At 40.7% G+C, this 14,875-nt stretch overlaps 1 protein-coding gene across 2 annotated transcripts in view; it reads right to left on the reverse strand.

Moving 5' to 3' along the window:
* The window catches only part of PLS1 (plastin 1), a 142,396-nt gene that overhangs the window by 31,083 nt on the left and 96,438 nt on the right, over positions 1-14,875 (reverse strand). For both annotated transcript variants that reach the window (XM_002716570.5, XM_070072688.1), the window contains 5 exons: positions 14,564-14,693; positions 10,737-10,869; positions 8,563-8,644; positions 1,748-1,913; positions 1,524-1,666 (listed from right to left, as the gene is read on the reverse strand). In XM_002716570.5, coding sequence (XP_002716616.1) covers positions 1,524-1,666; positions 1,748-1,913; positions 8,563-8,644; positions 10,737-10,869; positions 14,564-14,693 — 654 coding nt within the window. The remainder of the gene's footprint in view (positions 1-1,523; positions 1,667-1,747; positions 1,914-8,562; positions 8,645-10,736; positions 10,870-14,563; positions 14,694-14,875) is intronic.

The following is a 14,875-nucleotide window of genomic DNA, read 5'->3' on the forward strand; positions in this document are numbered from 1 at the left end:
TGTGGCGCCAGCACATCGGGGTGCTGGATTCTGTCCCGGTTGCCCCTCTTCCAGTCCAGCTCTCTGCTATGGCCCGGGAAGGCAAGTACTTGGGCCCTGCACCCCATGGGAGACCAGGAGAAGCACCTGGCTCCTGGCTTTGGATCAGCGCAACTGGGGGGTGAACCAACGGAAAAGGAAGATCTTTCTCTCTGTCTCTCTCACTGTGCATTCTGCCTGTCAAAAAAAAAAAAAAAAAAAAAAAAAAAGCTGAGTCTTTGCATCCTTCCTGACTGGCATAAGCCTCACAGGAGGCAATTGAAAAATATCTGATGAATTGAATTCTAAGAGCATTCAGAATAAAAGAAACATCAAGATCAAATTATTTTAAGTCAGCATATGCTAGAAGAAAGCAGAGACACAGTACTGCTTCAGAGAATAAGACTTAGAACATTATGGCAAACCCATACCCTGACTGAAGGTGTTAATAGCTCTAAAAAGGAATGTGAATTAGAGCCAGCACGACTCTTTTTCCCAGGCTGCTCTTGGAGGGGTTAGGGGGAAGCATGGAGAGGGAGAAAGTCACAGTTCCCCAGGTTGGCAATGGCCATCCCAGAAGTGATGATGGGAGAGCTGCTGACAGGGAGAAGTGAATGTTACAGATTCCTTGGCAGGGCTCTCCCAGCAGAGAGGGAGGTATTTCAAGCTACTGTGACAGAGATACCTTTGGCCTACTGTTATATATGCCTTCCACTCACTTGGTAAGTTAGCTGGCTATTGGCAAAGTGGGAATAAGACTGTTAACTGGTCAGAATCCCAAAGGCCTCCAGTCCAGCAAACAGTTGTAAATTCTCAGTCCAAATTAATGAACTGACATCCTCGTTAGAATTTAGTGGGCCTGCGGCATATAAAACGGAAAAGAATAATTTGCTGAGACTAACACTTTCTACCCCTCACAGTTGTTGTCTTATTAAAAGCCAACAAATCCATTTATTTTTTTAAAAGGATTTTGTGAGGGATCAGCGTTGTGGTGTAGTGAGTAAAGCCACTACCTGCGATGCCGGCATTCTATATGGGCGCCAGTTTGTGTCCCAGCTGCTCCACTTCCTATCCAATTCTATGCTAATGGCCTGGGAAAAGCAGCAGAAGATGGCCCAAGTGCCTGGGGCCCTGTACCCACGTGGGAGACCCGGATGAAGCTCCTGGCACCTGGCTTCAGTCTGGTCTGGCCCAGCCCTGGCCATTGCGGCCATTTGGGGAGTAAACCAGCGGATGGAAGACCTCTCTCCCTCCCTCCCTCCCTCCGTTTGTGTGTGTGTGTGTATATCCCCTCTCTCTGTAACTCCAACTTTCTAAATAAATAACTTTTAAAAGATTTTGTGACTATAACTGGGAGATTTACTTCAGACAGAGAAATACTAATTATTCTCTACCCTGTGACCTTGTGAACTCAATTCGAATTTAAGCCTGACGTCCCTTCACTTGTATATCCTACATCTTTCTTTGGACATCCCACAGTCAAACTTCAACATTAAAATCGCGACCTTAATGTCTTGGCTGAAGTTGCTGATGGTGGGCCAGCCTGCGTTGGTCAGGTGGTAGTTCACCCATCGCAGCAGCAGCTCCTCGGGAGAAAGCTTCATCAGCTCCTCGAGGTCCTCGCCTTCGTTTAGCAAGGCGATCAAAGCTGAGAGGAAAACACTCACATGTCAACTCTTCCCACTGTGAGGAGGCGCCAAGGAAGAGGAAAGATTTTTGGGGATCTTACCTTCATTTCTGGAAATCTCAATATCAGCAAAAAGACCAACTTTGATGATCTGCCAGAGAAGTCCCAAGACCAAGTGAGGTTTTCCTTCTTTGAGGTCTTGTGCGCCGATGTTGACTACTGTGCAACCAATGGCAGAGGCGGAATTCAGGGCTAGGTTTAAATTTTCCTAAATGGTCAAAAGAAAAATGCATGTGAGGAAGTGCTTTTTCAGGTTCATTTAAGAAACAATAGGGACCAGTGCTGTGGTGCAGCAGATTAAAGCCCCAGCCTGTAGCGCTAGCATCCCATGTGGGCACCAGTTTGAGTCCCAGCTACTCCTCTTCTGATCCAGCTCTTTGCTATGGCCTGGGAAAGCAGAAGATGGCCCACATCCTTGGGCCCCTGCACCCACAGAGGAGACCCGGAGGAAGCTCCTTTCTCCTGGCTCCTGATAGGCCCAGCTCTGGCCATTGAAGTCATTTGGGGAGTGAACCAGCGGATGGAAGACCTCTCTCTCTCTGGCTCTACCTCTCTCTGTAACTCTGTCTTTCAAATAGTAAAGTAAATCTTTAAAAAAAAAAAAAAAAGAAACAATGGGTTGCAGACATTTTAGATTCATACAACCAAAATACCACTACCACAAAAAAATCACAGGGAGTGAGCACTGCAATGCAATGGGTTAACACGCTGCTTGGGACACCCACATCACATATCAGACTGCCTGGTTCAAGTTCTGGCTGCTGTGCTTCCAATGCATTCTCCTGCCACTGTGCTTGGGAAGGCAGCAACTGATGGCCCAAGTACTTGGATCCCTGCCACCCACGTGAGAGACTTGGATGGAGCTCCTGGCTCCTGAATCATTTCCCTTCCCTATATTTTCATAGGAAGTTGCATATTCATAAAAATAAGGAAAGAAGAAATTATTTTATCATGTTATAGAAATATATTTTATGCCATACTCCTCTAGAAATTTCAGTACTGTCAGTTTATCAGTTTTTGGTTAATGATCTTTTTTCCTCTCTTAAAACCCCATTTGGAAGCGTTTCATAAAAATTATGTACAACTAGATTTCCGATTGACAGACTATTAAAAGCAAATATAAAGATGGATTTTACTCAGGCACCAATAGCTTAGAGGGCGGCAAAGCTGGGCTATGGTCCTGGGGGTCTCCAGAGCCCATCCATCCCCTCACCATGCTACACCACCACTATTGTGCAGTGGTAATAACAGCAACTATTTAATGTTGGTAAGAACAGCAGCTATGCCTACCGGTTTTCAAAGCATAGTGACTATTTCAGTGGCTTTCTCTTACAGCATGCTGAAGCAATTATCTTCCTTGGGCTCCAAGTAAATGAATTTATCTCTTGGGAATAAGTCTGAGGTATTTTAAGTAAGCATTCAGAATTAAATTTTTTACAGTGGTATTAAGCAATGTTCTTACATTTTTTTAAATTTGAGAGTTCTTTTTTTTAAAGATTTATTTTATTTATTTTTAAAGGCAGAATTATAGAGTGGGGGTGGGAGACAGAGAGAGAGAAAGGTTTTCCATCTGCTGAAGAGTTCAGAGAGACAGAAAGAACTCCCATCTGTGGGTTCACTCCTCAAAAGCCTTCAATGGCTAGGACTAGGCCAGGCCAAAGCCAGGAACCAGGAACTCATTCTAGGTTTCCCATGTAGGTAGCAGGAACCATCACTGCTGCTTCCCAGGGACTGCATTAGCAAGAAGCTGGAATTGGAGCCAGAGACAGAAATAGAACCTAGGTACCACTATGCAAGGTGCAGGCACCTTAACCAGTGGCTTAACCACTGACTAAATGGCCATCCCAGTAACGTCTTTTAAATATAATTCTCCCCAACTCAGCAGGACGACAAGATAACTCTTCAATATTTTTATAACATAATTCACTACAAATCAACATAAATATGAAGACACTGTCAGTAAACTATACATATTTTATGCAACTTTTGGAAGATTTTTAATATTTTAATATTTAAGTGACTTAAATTGGGGTTGGCGTTGTGGTATAGCAAGTAAAGCCACTGTCCGTGATACTGGCATTCAATATGGGCACCGATTTGTGTCCCAGCTGTTCCACTTCCAACCCAGCTCCTTACTAATGACCTGGGAAAGGCAGCGGAGGATGCCCAAGTGTTAGGGCCCCTGCCACCCACATGGGAGACCGGATGAAGCTTCCGGCTCTTGGCTTTGGCTTGGCCTGGCCCTTGCCATTGTGGCCATGAGGGGAGTAAACCAGCAGATGGAAGATCTCTCTCTCTCTCTCTCTCTCTCTCTCTCTCTTTTTCTCTCTGCAACTCTTTGAAATAAATAAATAAAATCTCTTTTAAAAGATGCCTCAACTCAAGTCAATATAACTTTCAAAATACAGTTTCTGCCAAAGTAGGTTTGACCGCTTATATTTTTACATCTTTTCTTCTGAGAGCATAAAGGATGTTTGCTCCTCGTGATGCCTCAGGATGCATGAGCAGTCGAAAGGACTACCCCGGAAATCATTCTAGTAATAATGTTAATATCACATTAACCCATTTCATATGCACAGACAGCATGACACTATGGTCAAAAGATAACATTTCACTAAACTGATTGTAATAAGTAGTAAGAACAAACACCTTCCACCACTATTCTCCGCCTGAACACTGACAACCGAAACCTCACCTGACTGTCTACATTCACATGATTTTATCTGCTTTTCCTCTTGTCTTCACAGGCACGACTTTGCTATTCCTCTATCTTCATTAGCATTTTACTCTCTAGGAGTCTTGAGGCCTGGCAAAAGGTGTGACTTTTCATTGGAAGCACTACCTCAAAGAGACATTAACGCTTCAATGGGAAACACCAATGTATGGCTAATATCCTAAGATTCTTTGACTTTCTTACCTTGAAATCCTCCCCTTGCTACTTCCACTGTCCTATCAAGATCCTTACCTGATTAGGTTATTCTCTCCTCCCTCTCTCACAAGTAAGCCACAGCTCCCTAAACCACAAGCCCCTTAAAGTCACAATTCCATTTCACAAATTCTGCCTTCATCTTCCCAATTCCAAGACACTGACAAATCACAGATGATGCCTTCTACTGCTGCCATACACAGTAAACTCAGCTTGCCTTATCAATAGGTGGTGTTGAGGATACACAGGACAACCAGCTTTTGATGTTAATTTTAAAATGTTGGCTTTACAAACACATCAAATATCTTAGAAGTAATGAGCTTCTATAAATGGACTGAAGGGCCACTTATATTTAGTGGATAAAGCTGCTGCCTGCAACACTGGCATCCCATATGAGTGCTGGTTTGTATCCCAGCTGCTCCTCTTCCGATCCAGCTCCCAGCTGATGGCCTAGGAAAAGCAGTAGATGATGGCCCAATAGCTTGAGTCCCTGCTACACACATGGGAGATCCACAAGAAGCTCCTGGATCCTGGCTTCAGCCTGGCTCAGCTCTGGCTGTTGCAGCCATCTGAACCAGTGGATGCAATGTGCATTCTTCAAGAAAATGGTAAAATACAACATTTAGTAGGGAATAAGACAGCTGCTAGTGTCTAAAGCTGGAAATTTATCTGGGATTAGCCATTCATTCTCACCTTTGTGTGTGTGTGTGTGTGTGCATCAGTGAACTGACTGTCCAAGATAAAGCCAACCCTACCAAGCAGAAAAATGTATACCATTATTTTAGATGGTTTCTATGTCCCTTCCATTTAAATTAACTATCCAATTTTACTAGCCATCTCAAATATGTACTTTAAATTTCCTTTATTTGCAAATTTTCATTTCCCATAAACATTCAATTCCAGATGAGTACACTTTTGCTAATGATTCTTAATGGGTTGTGCTATGTTATTGGGTTAGTAAGAATAAAAGCATGATTTTTTTTATTCAGATTTCATGCTTATTTTGCACATAATGACTTTTATTTCAATAGGCATATTCAAGTAAGATTCATCATGTTTTCCCTACCTAAACTATAATTGTATGTAAGGTAAAATTAAGGCCGTAGATGTGTGTATACATTTGTATACATCTGTAACTATAAGATATAGACATATTTCCTTTGTATGTACGTGAGTATATTCATAGCATTTTTAAACATACTTTAATGGACAGATTCAATTTCCTATAGCCAGTCTTGTGCTGCTTTCCTGACTTGTAAGTTACCAAATAACTACCATCTGTTTTGCAGTCTTATTCATATAATTGTTTTTTTTTTTCAATTAAACAAGTATAATAGTGCAGTTCTGTAGCACACTGGGTAGAAGAAAAAAGATGAGAAAGAATACAAGATCATAAATGAGTCTTTATCTTAATTACTTGTTCTGTTCCTTTGCTTTGCTTCCATAACTATTGTACAACACTTTTTTAAGATTTATTATTTTTTATTTGAAAGGCAGAGTAACACACACACGCAGAGAAACAAATCTTGCATCCACTGGCTCACTCTCCAAATGGCTATGACCCCAGACTGAAGCTAGGAGCCTGGAACTCCACTGGGGTCTCCTTCGTGGGTAGCAGGGGCCAACTTTTGCTGCTTTCCCACATTCATTAACCGGGAGCCGGATCAGAAGCAGAGCAGCCAGCACCTGAACAGCCCCCCCATACGGGATGCCGGCGTCACAGGTGGAGGCTTAACCGCTGCACCACAACGCCAACGCTTTCATCCTTTCATCTTTCTCTTCATGATACCACAAAAATATTATCATGATAAGGCGAAAAACTGTATCATCACAATCTTGCAATCTTATAACGGATTAGGCTTCTGGAGGATAAATCTTCATCTAAAGCTAGCTTTCTAGCAGGCTTCTTCCTAAAGCTCTAAAATCCTGAACAAACAACACAGACGGAATGTCCACACTAAGCCCCCTCTCGACACTTCCAATCTTTTCTCATTCCACATTAGAACGCTCTTTCAAGTATGCTACAGGCTTAGGCTATCACTCATATCGCTCACGAATGGTATCTCTAAAAGTAAAGTTACATAATACTTAGTCCCTCAGATCGAACCTATAGTATTGCAAATACTTACAGATTTTAAAAAAAGTTCTTATTGTACTGTATTCAAGTATTTTCAGTAAAACCAAACAATAAATGTATATAACATAAGAAGTGCTGTATTTCAGATTTAGTATCATCAAAAATTGTGTGACACATGTATTGTAAAATAATATGGACATGAGTAAGTCAATAATCATGGATATTGGATAAAGATCCTTGTGCAAGTGTGACAGAAGATAGTTTTTTGCAATTGAGAATGGGCTTCTTTAAGAACGGCAGTAGACATGTGCAACATAACTGACCTAATGGCAAGGGTGGCAGGCAAGAAGCCTCGTGGTCAACTCTGTACTTCTCACAGGTGACGGCAAATGGGGGAATTTCCTGGAGATCCATGACGAACCGGGTATCACTGCCCTAAGGTTCCTGCTTCCTACAGCAGAGTCCTAACTATTTATTTATTTATTTATGTGAAAGTCAGAGTTACACAGAGAGAGAAGGAGAGGCAGACAGAGAGAGAGAGAGAGAGAGAGGTCTTCCATCTGCTGGTTTACTCCTCAATTGGCAGCAATGGCTAGAGCTGTGCCGATCTGAAGCCAGGAGCCAGGAGCTTCTTCCGGGTCTCCCACGTGGGTGCAGGGGCTGAAGCACTTGAGCCATCTTCTCCTGCTTTCCCAGGCCATAGAAGAGAGCTGGATGGGGAGTGGAGCAGCCGGGTCTCGAAACAGCACCCATATGGAATGCCGGCACTGCAGGCGGCGGCTATACCTGCTATGCCACAACACCGGCCCCCCTAACATTTTTAACAAAATCAAGAATTACATTTGCCAAATGAAGGAAACCGTTCAGCCATTGCTCAATTTTACTAGCTATGGTTATGACCACATATTAAATAGAGGTTGTTACTACCAACACATGAGCGTAGCTGTAGAGTACAGTGATATGTATAACTCACCAGTGCCTCAGTTTCCTCATTTGCAAAATCATTACTAGGTGACTGGTATCTAGTAATTACTCAGTAAATATTAATATCCATGGATTGGTCTAGTGGGAAAAGTGTGGTAACTATACATTCATGGACTTTTTGTTTTTAAAGATGTATTTATTTATCTGAGAGGCAGAGTTAAAGACAGAGGGAGAGACAGAGAGAGAGGTCTTCTATCTGCTGGTTCACTCCCCAAATGGCCACAATGGCCAGAACTGGGTTGATCTGAAACTAGGAGCCATCAGCTTCTTATGGATCTCCCAGGTGGATGCAGTGGCCCAAGCACTTGGGCCATCTTCCACTGCTGTCCTAGTCCATTAGCAGAGAGCTGGACTGGAAGAAGAGCAGCTGGGACACGAATCAGCGCCCATATGGGATGCAGACACCATAGGCAGAGCCTTAGCCTACTACATCACAGCGCCAGCCCCACATTCCTGGACTTCAACAAGATCTATACAGAGAAGCTGAGTACAGGACAATCCAGTACAAAAAGGATATTTAAAAGTTTTATAAAATAGTAAAACATGATAAAACTATACAATGTTCTTTTAAAAATCAACCAACAAGAACACTTGCATCAAATACATGTCATTAACTCAATAATTATAATACTATAAAATTAATTTATTGATTTAATTATTAATTTAAGTAAATTGATTCAAATACTTCAAATTTTAATTTCATTAATTACAACATGCAGTCGAATTTTTATTCAATGGAAACCCACTGTTATTATAGGAAAATAAAATTACATCAAATCAAATTTGTTATGTAGGTCCAAACTTCCATTAACAAAGGCCTTACATTTTGCATTTCAGTAACATGAGTACTAGCAAAGGGCAAATACTTACAGAAACAGTGAAAGGGGTGAGTTTTTTCTTGTTAATGGCTCTTTCATCAATTGTATCTGGTTCAGATAAGTTGATCATTTTGCTAAAGAAAAAATAAAAATAATTTCATTTAATATTCCTAGAAATGTTTGTGGTTTATTTTTGTAAGAAGACAAGATAGTTAAATTTTGAAAAGTAAGTGCAATTCATTTCTTTTAAATATTAAACTATAATTCATGTCTGGAACTCAATTTTTAAAATCTATGAACTATTCCCCATCCTAAAACAAATTCATCACTCATTATAGCAGCATTCTGCATTCCTTTAACCATCCTGTATTTTATGTGTCTTCTTCTTCTTCTTTTCCTTTTTTTTTTTTTTTTTTTTTTTTTTACATAGTTAGACAGTGAGAGAGAGAGACAGAGAGAAAGGTCTTCCTTTTTCTATTGGTTCACCCCCCCAAATGGCCACTACAGCTGGCGCGCTGCAGCTGGCACGCTGCGCCGATCCAAATTCAGGAGCCAGGTGCTTCCTCCTGGTCTCCCATGTTGGTGCAGGGCCCAGGGACCTGGGCCATCCTCCACTGCCTTCCCGGGCCACAGCAGAGAGCTGGCCTGGAAGAGGAGCAACCTGGACAGAATCCGGCGCCCCAACTGGGACTAGAAACAGCGGTGCCGGCGCCGCAGGCAGAGGATTAGCCTAGTGAGCCGCGGCGCCGGCCTGTGTCTTCTTTGTTTCACCTAATGTACAGCAATATCCAGCAGCCTAAAATGTCAACAAATCCTCCAGAAACCATGTTTCATGAAATATCAACACCATTAGAATTAAGGAGCCACAGACTTCATTTTTCTTCAGGCTTCAATTATTCAAATTTTAAAAAGAAATTAATATGAATTCTGCCACTATATTTTAGAATATATTTTATCTCTTAAAACAAAGGAAAACACTCTTTCAATTCATAATAGGAATTTCTCTGATGCTCAGAAGAAGGGATTGGACTTGCAGGTGGAAGTCAAGTACATCTTACACATAATGTCCTAAAAATTGAAATCCTATACTCATGGGTAGTTTTTTTTTTTCTTTTTAGGGAAAAACACAGAAAAGAACCTGAAACAATGTGCCAGATGTTAATCAGAGTTAATTATGGGTGGTAAGAATATTTATGATGGTTATTTTCTTTTTTTATTGTTTTCCGTGTTTTCATAAACTTTAAAAACAACAGTGTGCTTTGGAAAAACAAATGCTGGAACTCTAATAGATACAAAATAAAGATATACCCTTAGTGAGTTCCCAATCCAGAGAGCAGAAACACACCGCAAAGAGGCAAGGCTGGATTAACTCATGATTTTCATTTGGGAACATTAACATACACCTTCCTTTTACATGCCCTCATGTTCCTGTCCCAGTCCCAGTCAATAATCAAGACTCCCCTATTGAGAAGTGAAGAAAGAAGTTCTGTGAACATTCTAGATGCATCAAAGGAATAACTCAGTAGTTTCCTGGCATTATTATGGTAATAGAATAAAAGGCAAGAGAAAAATATAGGATTATATTTGAAGAAAATTTTGGAAAACATACAGTACTACTTTTTTTTTTTTTTTTTAAATAAGAAAGAGCTTCTGTTCACTGTTTCACTCTAGGGTTGGGCCAGGCCAAATCCAGGAGCCAGGACTTCTACAGGCAGTGGCTTAACCTGCTGTGTCACAGCACCAGCCCCAGCAGTACTTATTTTCTATACAATACAAATCTTTCCTTCGATTGGTAGCTACTAATTCCAAAAGACAGTGGATTTGCTGAATTATAGTTTTGTTTTGGATTTCTTAAATATTTATTTTTATTGGAAAGTCAGAGTTAGAGAGACAGAGGGAGAAACAGAGAGAGAGATCTTTCATCTACTGCTTCACTCCCCAGATAGCCACAATGGCCAGGTCTGGGCCAGGTTAAAGCCAGGAACCAGGCGCTTCATTCGGGTCTCCCATATGGGTGTGGGCCATCTTCTGCGGCTTTCCCAGGCCATTCACAGGGAGCTGAATTGGAAGTGCCACAGCTGGGACACAAAGTGGATCCCATATGGGATGCTGGCATCACAGGCGGAGGCTTTATCTGCTACACCACAATGCCAGCTCCTGAACTGTAGTTTTTATGGAATGCTCATGAACAGGAACATTGTACCCTTAACTTAACGCTCAACTCACCAAAGAAGGATGCCATCGGCAAGTGACTTGAAAAGGCTGTCGTCATTGGGATTCATGGGTATGAGGTGCTTACAGTCAGGGTCATTCTCCAGGGCTTTGTTTATCCAGTTAACAAAGGCCACTTTTTCTTCCTCTGAAAACAAAAAGAATCTTGTACACAAACCTTATTTCACCAAATTTATCACACTATGAAAACGTGCTTTAAAATTTTTGCTTGAGGAAGTTAACTATTATTAAAACTCTACCGAAACACTGAAGGGTTTGGGTAAAGGAGGAGTAGGGATCTATTCCACTTTCTCATCCAACATGTTAGGGAAGAGGAAGGCTTATCTCTTAAATGAACATAATAAATATTCAGTTTGATTCTAAAATCTTTCCAAATACAAATAGCTCACGAAAGTTAATGAGTTAGGTGTCGACAATCAGAAGTCAAAAAGTACAAGTTTAAGTTCTATTTCTTTAAATAAGGGGAAAAAATAAATACCCATGACAATAAATTTCACTGTCCCAACATTTAGTGCACTCTAACTTTTTTGGTTTATAACTGAAATACTGACTTCAAGCAAGACTTGTTCCAATGAATAAGGCAGCTTCATTGCTGTGGAATTTTTACTATAAGAAAACCAACACGAATTTAGATCTACTCTTGGCCACCTTGATCATCCACTTTGGGCAGAAAATGGACTATTCCATAGGGAAAACGGGGAAAATATAAAGTAGATACATTCTATGTTTTAATACTACTCTACAAATACAAATAATTTAACAACATAAATCCTCAAAGTAATTAACCTCCATTTCCATCACAGGGTGGCATATAGTGAGCTGTTTTATCCCATTGTTACACTAGTTCCTAGAATTAGATAATTTTCCTAAGGGGATCTGTGGCAGGTACTCTCCAAATTTAATTTATCATACAAACACACACACACACACACAGTTACTAAAAATACAAAAAACAGTGCACAACATATCTTTTAAGAAACATTCTCTGATCCATTTTTTCAGCTAGTCTACATATACTGCTTTCAGGGGCCTATAAAGCCAGTAAGAACAGCTGTAAACAAGCATTAAAAATTTTTTTCATTACAGAATTTATTTTAGTATTTGACAACACACTACAGAATGTTTTTTTTTTTTTTTTTTTTTTTTTTTTTGGACAGGCAGAGTGGACAGTGAGAGAGACAGAGAGAAAGGTCTTCCTTTGCCGTTGGTTCACCCCCTAATGGCTGCTGCGGCCAGCACACCACACTGATCCGAAGCCAGGAGCCAGGTGCTTCTCCTGGTCTCCCATGCGGGTGCAGGGCCCAAGGACTTGGGCCATCCTCCACTGCACTCCCAGGCCACAGCAGAGAGCTGGCCTGGAAGAGGGGCAACCGGGACAGAATCCGGCGCCCCGACCAGGACTAGAACCTGGTGTGCTGGCGCAGCAGGCAGAGGATTAGCCTAGTGAGCCACAGCGTCGGCCTGGAATGCATTTTTTTAAAAAAGATACTTATTAATATTTTTCCCTTGTCCATTTTATATAATCTGCCTTTGTATCTTCTTGGTTCACCATATACATCTCCTTAGAGGAATTTAAGAGTCTAGGGATTTAAAGATCATTAAGATATTGTAACTGCCATCAAGGCATTTTTTAGTGTAATTATAAAACAGACATAGAAAGATGTGCAACAAAAAGGCAATATGCACACCACTCATCCATATGGGATTTTAAGAACTTAAAGGAAGAGTCATTTCTAGTTGAGGTAATGAAGCAAAGGCTTTGTGAAAGGAACTACTTAAAGAATGGGTTTTCTGTTGATGCAGATGGGCAGGGAAAGGGGGAACTCAGAATGAAAAACCACTGACAACCATGTTCTGAAACAGCTGGGCACTAACAAATGTTGGTGAGGACGTGAAGAGTTTGGAACCATCATAATCAAGAGGCAGTTTAGGAAAGCCTTTAAAATTGTAAACACAGAATTACCAAAAGACCTAGCAATTCCGCTCTTAGATGCATACCTAAGAGAATTCAAAGCATGTCCACACAGAAACGTGTACCCAGTGTTCATGTAGCATTATTCTCAACTGTAACAGTGAAAACAACCCAAGTGTCCATTGGCCGATGAAAGGATAAACAAACGTGATGCTATCCACACAGTGAATGTCCACCAATATGAAAGGTGTGAAATGTGCTACAAGACAGATGGAATCTGAACAAACACCAGGCAAGACCCTACCAAATGAAAGACCACTACAATATTACTCCTTTTATACTGAATTTCTAAAATAAGCAAATCTAGAAACAGAGAACGTAGATTAATATCACAGAGGCTTTGGGAGGGAGGAAATGAGGAGTACCTGCTCGTCAGCATGAGGTTTCTCCTTGATGTGTCCTGAAATTAACTAGTGTTAACAACTACATGGCAATGAATCCATGTACGACAAACTGCTGAACTGCGTAATCTGAAAGGGTGAATTTCAGGGGATATCAACTATCTCTCAATAAAGCTGCTATTTTTAAAAAATTAAATATTTTACTACATAGTGGTTACACTGGTATATTCATAAGTGGAAAATATTACAGGGAGTTGAGTATGTCAGAGGAAAATCCAAGTACTCAAGAACACTGCACTTTATACCTTTACTGTGTTTATCCCATATGTCAATAAACAAGTAAAAACAAAATACAGTGAGAGACATCAGAAAAGCAGTTACCTCCGGGAAAGAAGAGTTACCACTAGGAGCGTGAGGGAGTCACCCAGGCTCTGCCTGATCTTGATCCGGGGACTGGCAGCCATGAGACTGTGTATATGGATATACACACATGTAAAAAGTCATTGACCTGTGTACTTAAGATTACAGAACTTTGCTGAATGTATTTTATACCTCCTTAAAAGGCCTTTTGCTTTCTGTCTTTTTAATTAGAAGCCATTTCAGTAGAATGCATAGGCAGAAATTGAGCTAAAGGGTGACTGTTTTTCAAAAGAGTAGAGGTAACAGTTACAGACCCTGGCCTTTATTCACACTTCCCTTAGGTGAAAAGGTTAGGAACCAAATACAATGGACGGGAGGAATTTGAATGTGCCAGAGGAAAATCCAATTAGCAAGGAAGAGAATCCTGAGGATAACTAAAAGAGTCAGACCTCAAAGAAAGAGGGAAAAAAGTAATGGGGCATTTGTCAAAAAATTTAATAAACAAAGTTCCAATTATGTCCATCTGAACAAAAAGAACTCTGCCAAAAATTCTTAGACATGATGACCCTGGAAAGTAAGCTTAGCATGGGGAAGACAACGTCTCATCTTAAGAGTTAAGGTGACTCTGGATCTCCCACTGGGCAACCATCCAGTGGTTCTATCGGATCAAGCAAATCACGTACTGTGCTCTCCAGTCACTAGGTGGCCTGATAAAAGCTGAGTCTTTGAATGCAGATGGGGAAAAAAATCTTTATAGTAAACCGCTCCGCCTTCCCAGATCAAACCTAAAAGTGAAGCTGCCTCGATAGGATCAAAAAGTCATTCAGAATTCATGATTAAACAGAGCAGGTGCTGAAATATAAACAACATCCATTTCGGTGTTTTTAATCTTTGATGCGCACTGGGCCTGACGCATAATGTGAATTCACTGATGTTAGTGATTCGAATGTTTTTCATTTTGACATCTGTGAAGTGAGATGTATTTCAGATTCGATGGCATGTTACACTTATGTCTGGAGTAGATTTTCCCTCAATTGTACATAAAATAATGCTATGAGTCACAATAAATAGCATCCTAGATTTGATGAAATATGGAACTTATTGAATGAATCAATAATTAAAAGATCAAATGTGCAGTGGGAGGTTACCTGAATAAGAATGCTGGGTGCCTTCACTAGAAATCGATGAGGTTCCCCCAATAGCAGTGATCCCTTCCCGCTTGTTAATTATTTTCCGGAATGTTTTGCTGATATCTTTGCTTTTTAACTCTTGCATTAGCTGTAATGGAATATAAGCAAATGGAGACTTGATCAGACAATCATAAAAAGCTTGGCAACATGAATGATATTTATTTGGACTTCCTTATTTATAGGAAATGAAACCAGAATGAACACTAATCAGGTGCTCTTGAATTTGTTGCTTGTGCATGCAGGCAACTCTCATGTCATTTAACCAATAAC

The sequence above is a fragment of the Oryctolagus cuniculus genome, chromosome 4 (assembly GCF_964237555.1).
Source record: "Oryctolagus cuniculus chromosome 4, mOryCun1.1, whole genome shotgun sequence".
Classification (NCBI taxonomy): domain Eukaryota; kingdom Metazoa; phylum Chordata; class Mammalia; order Lagomorpha; family Leporidae; genus Oryctolagus; species Oryctolagus cuniculus.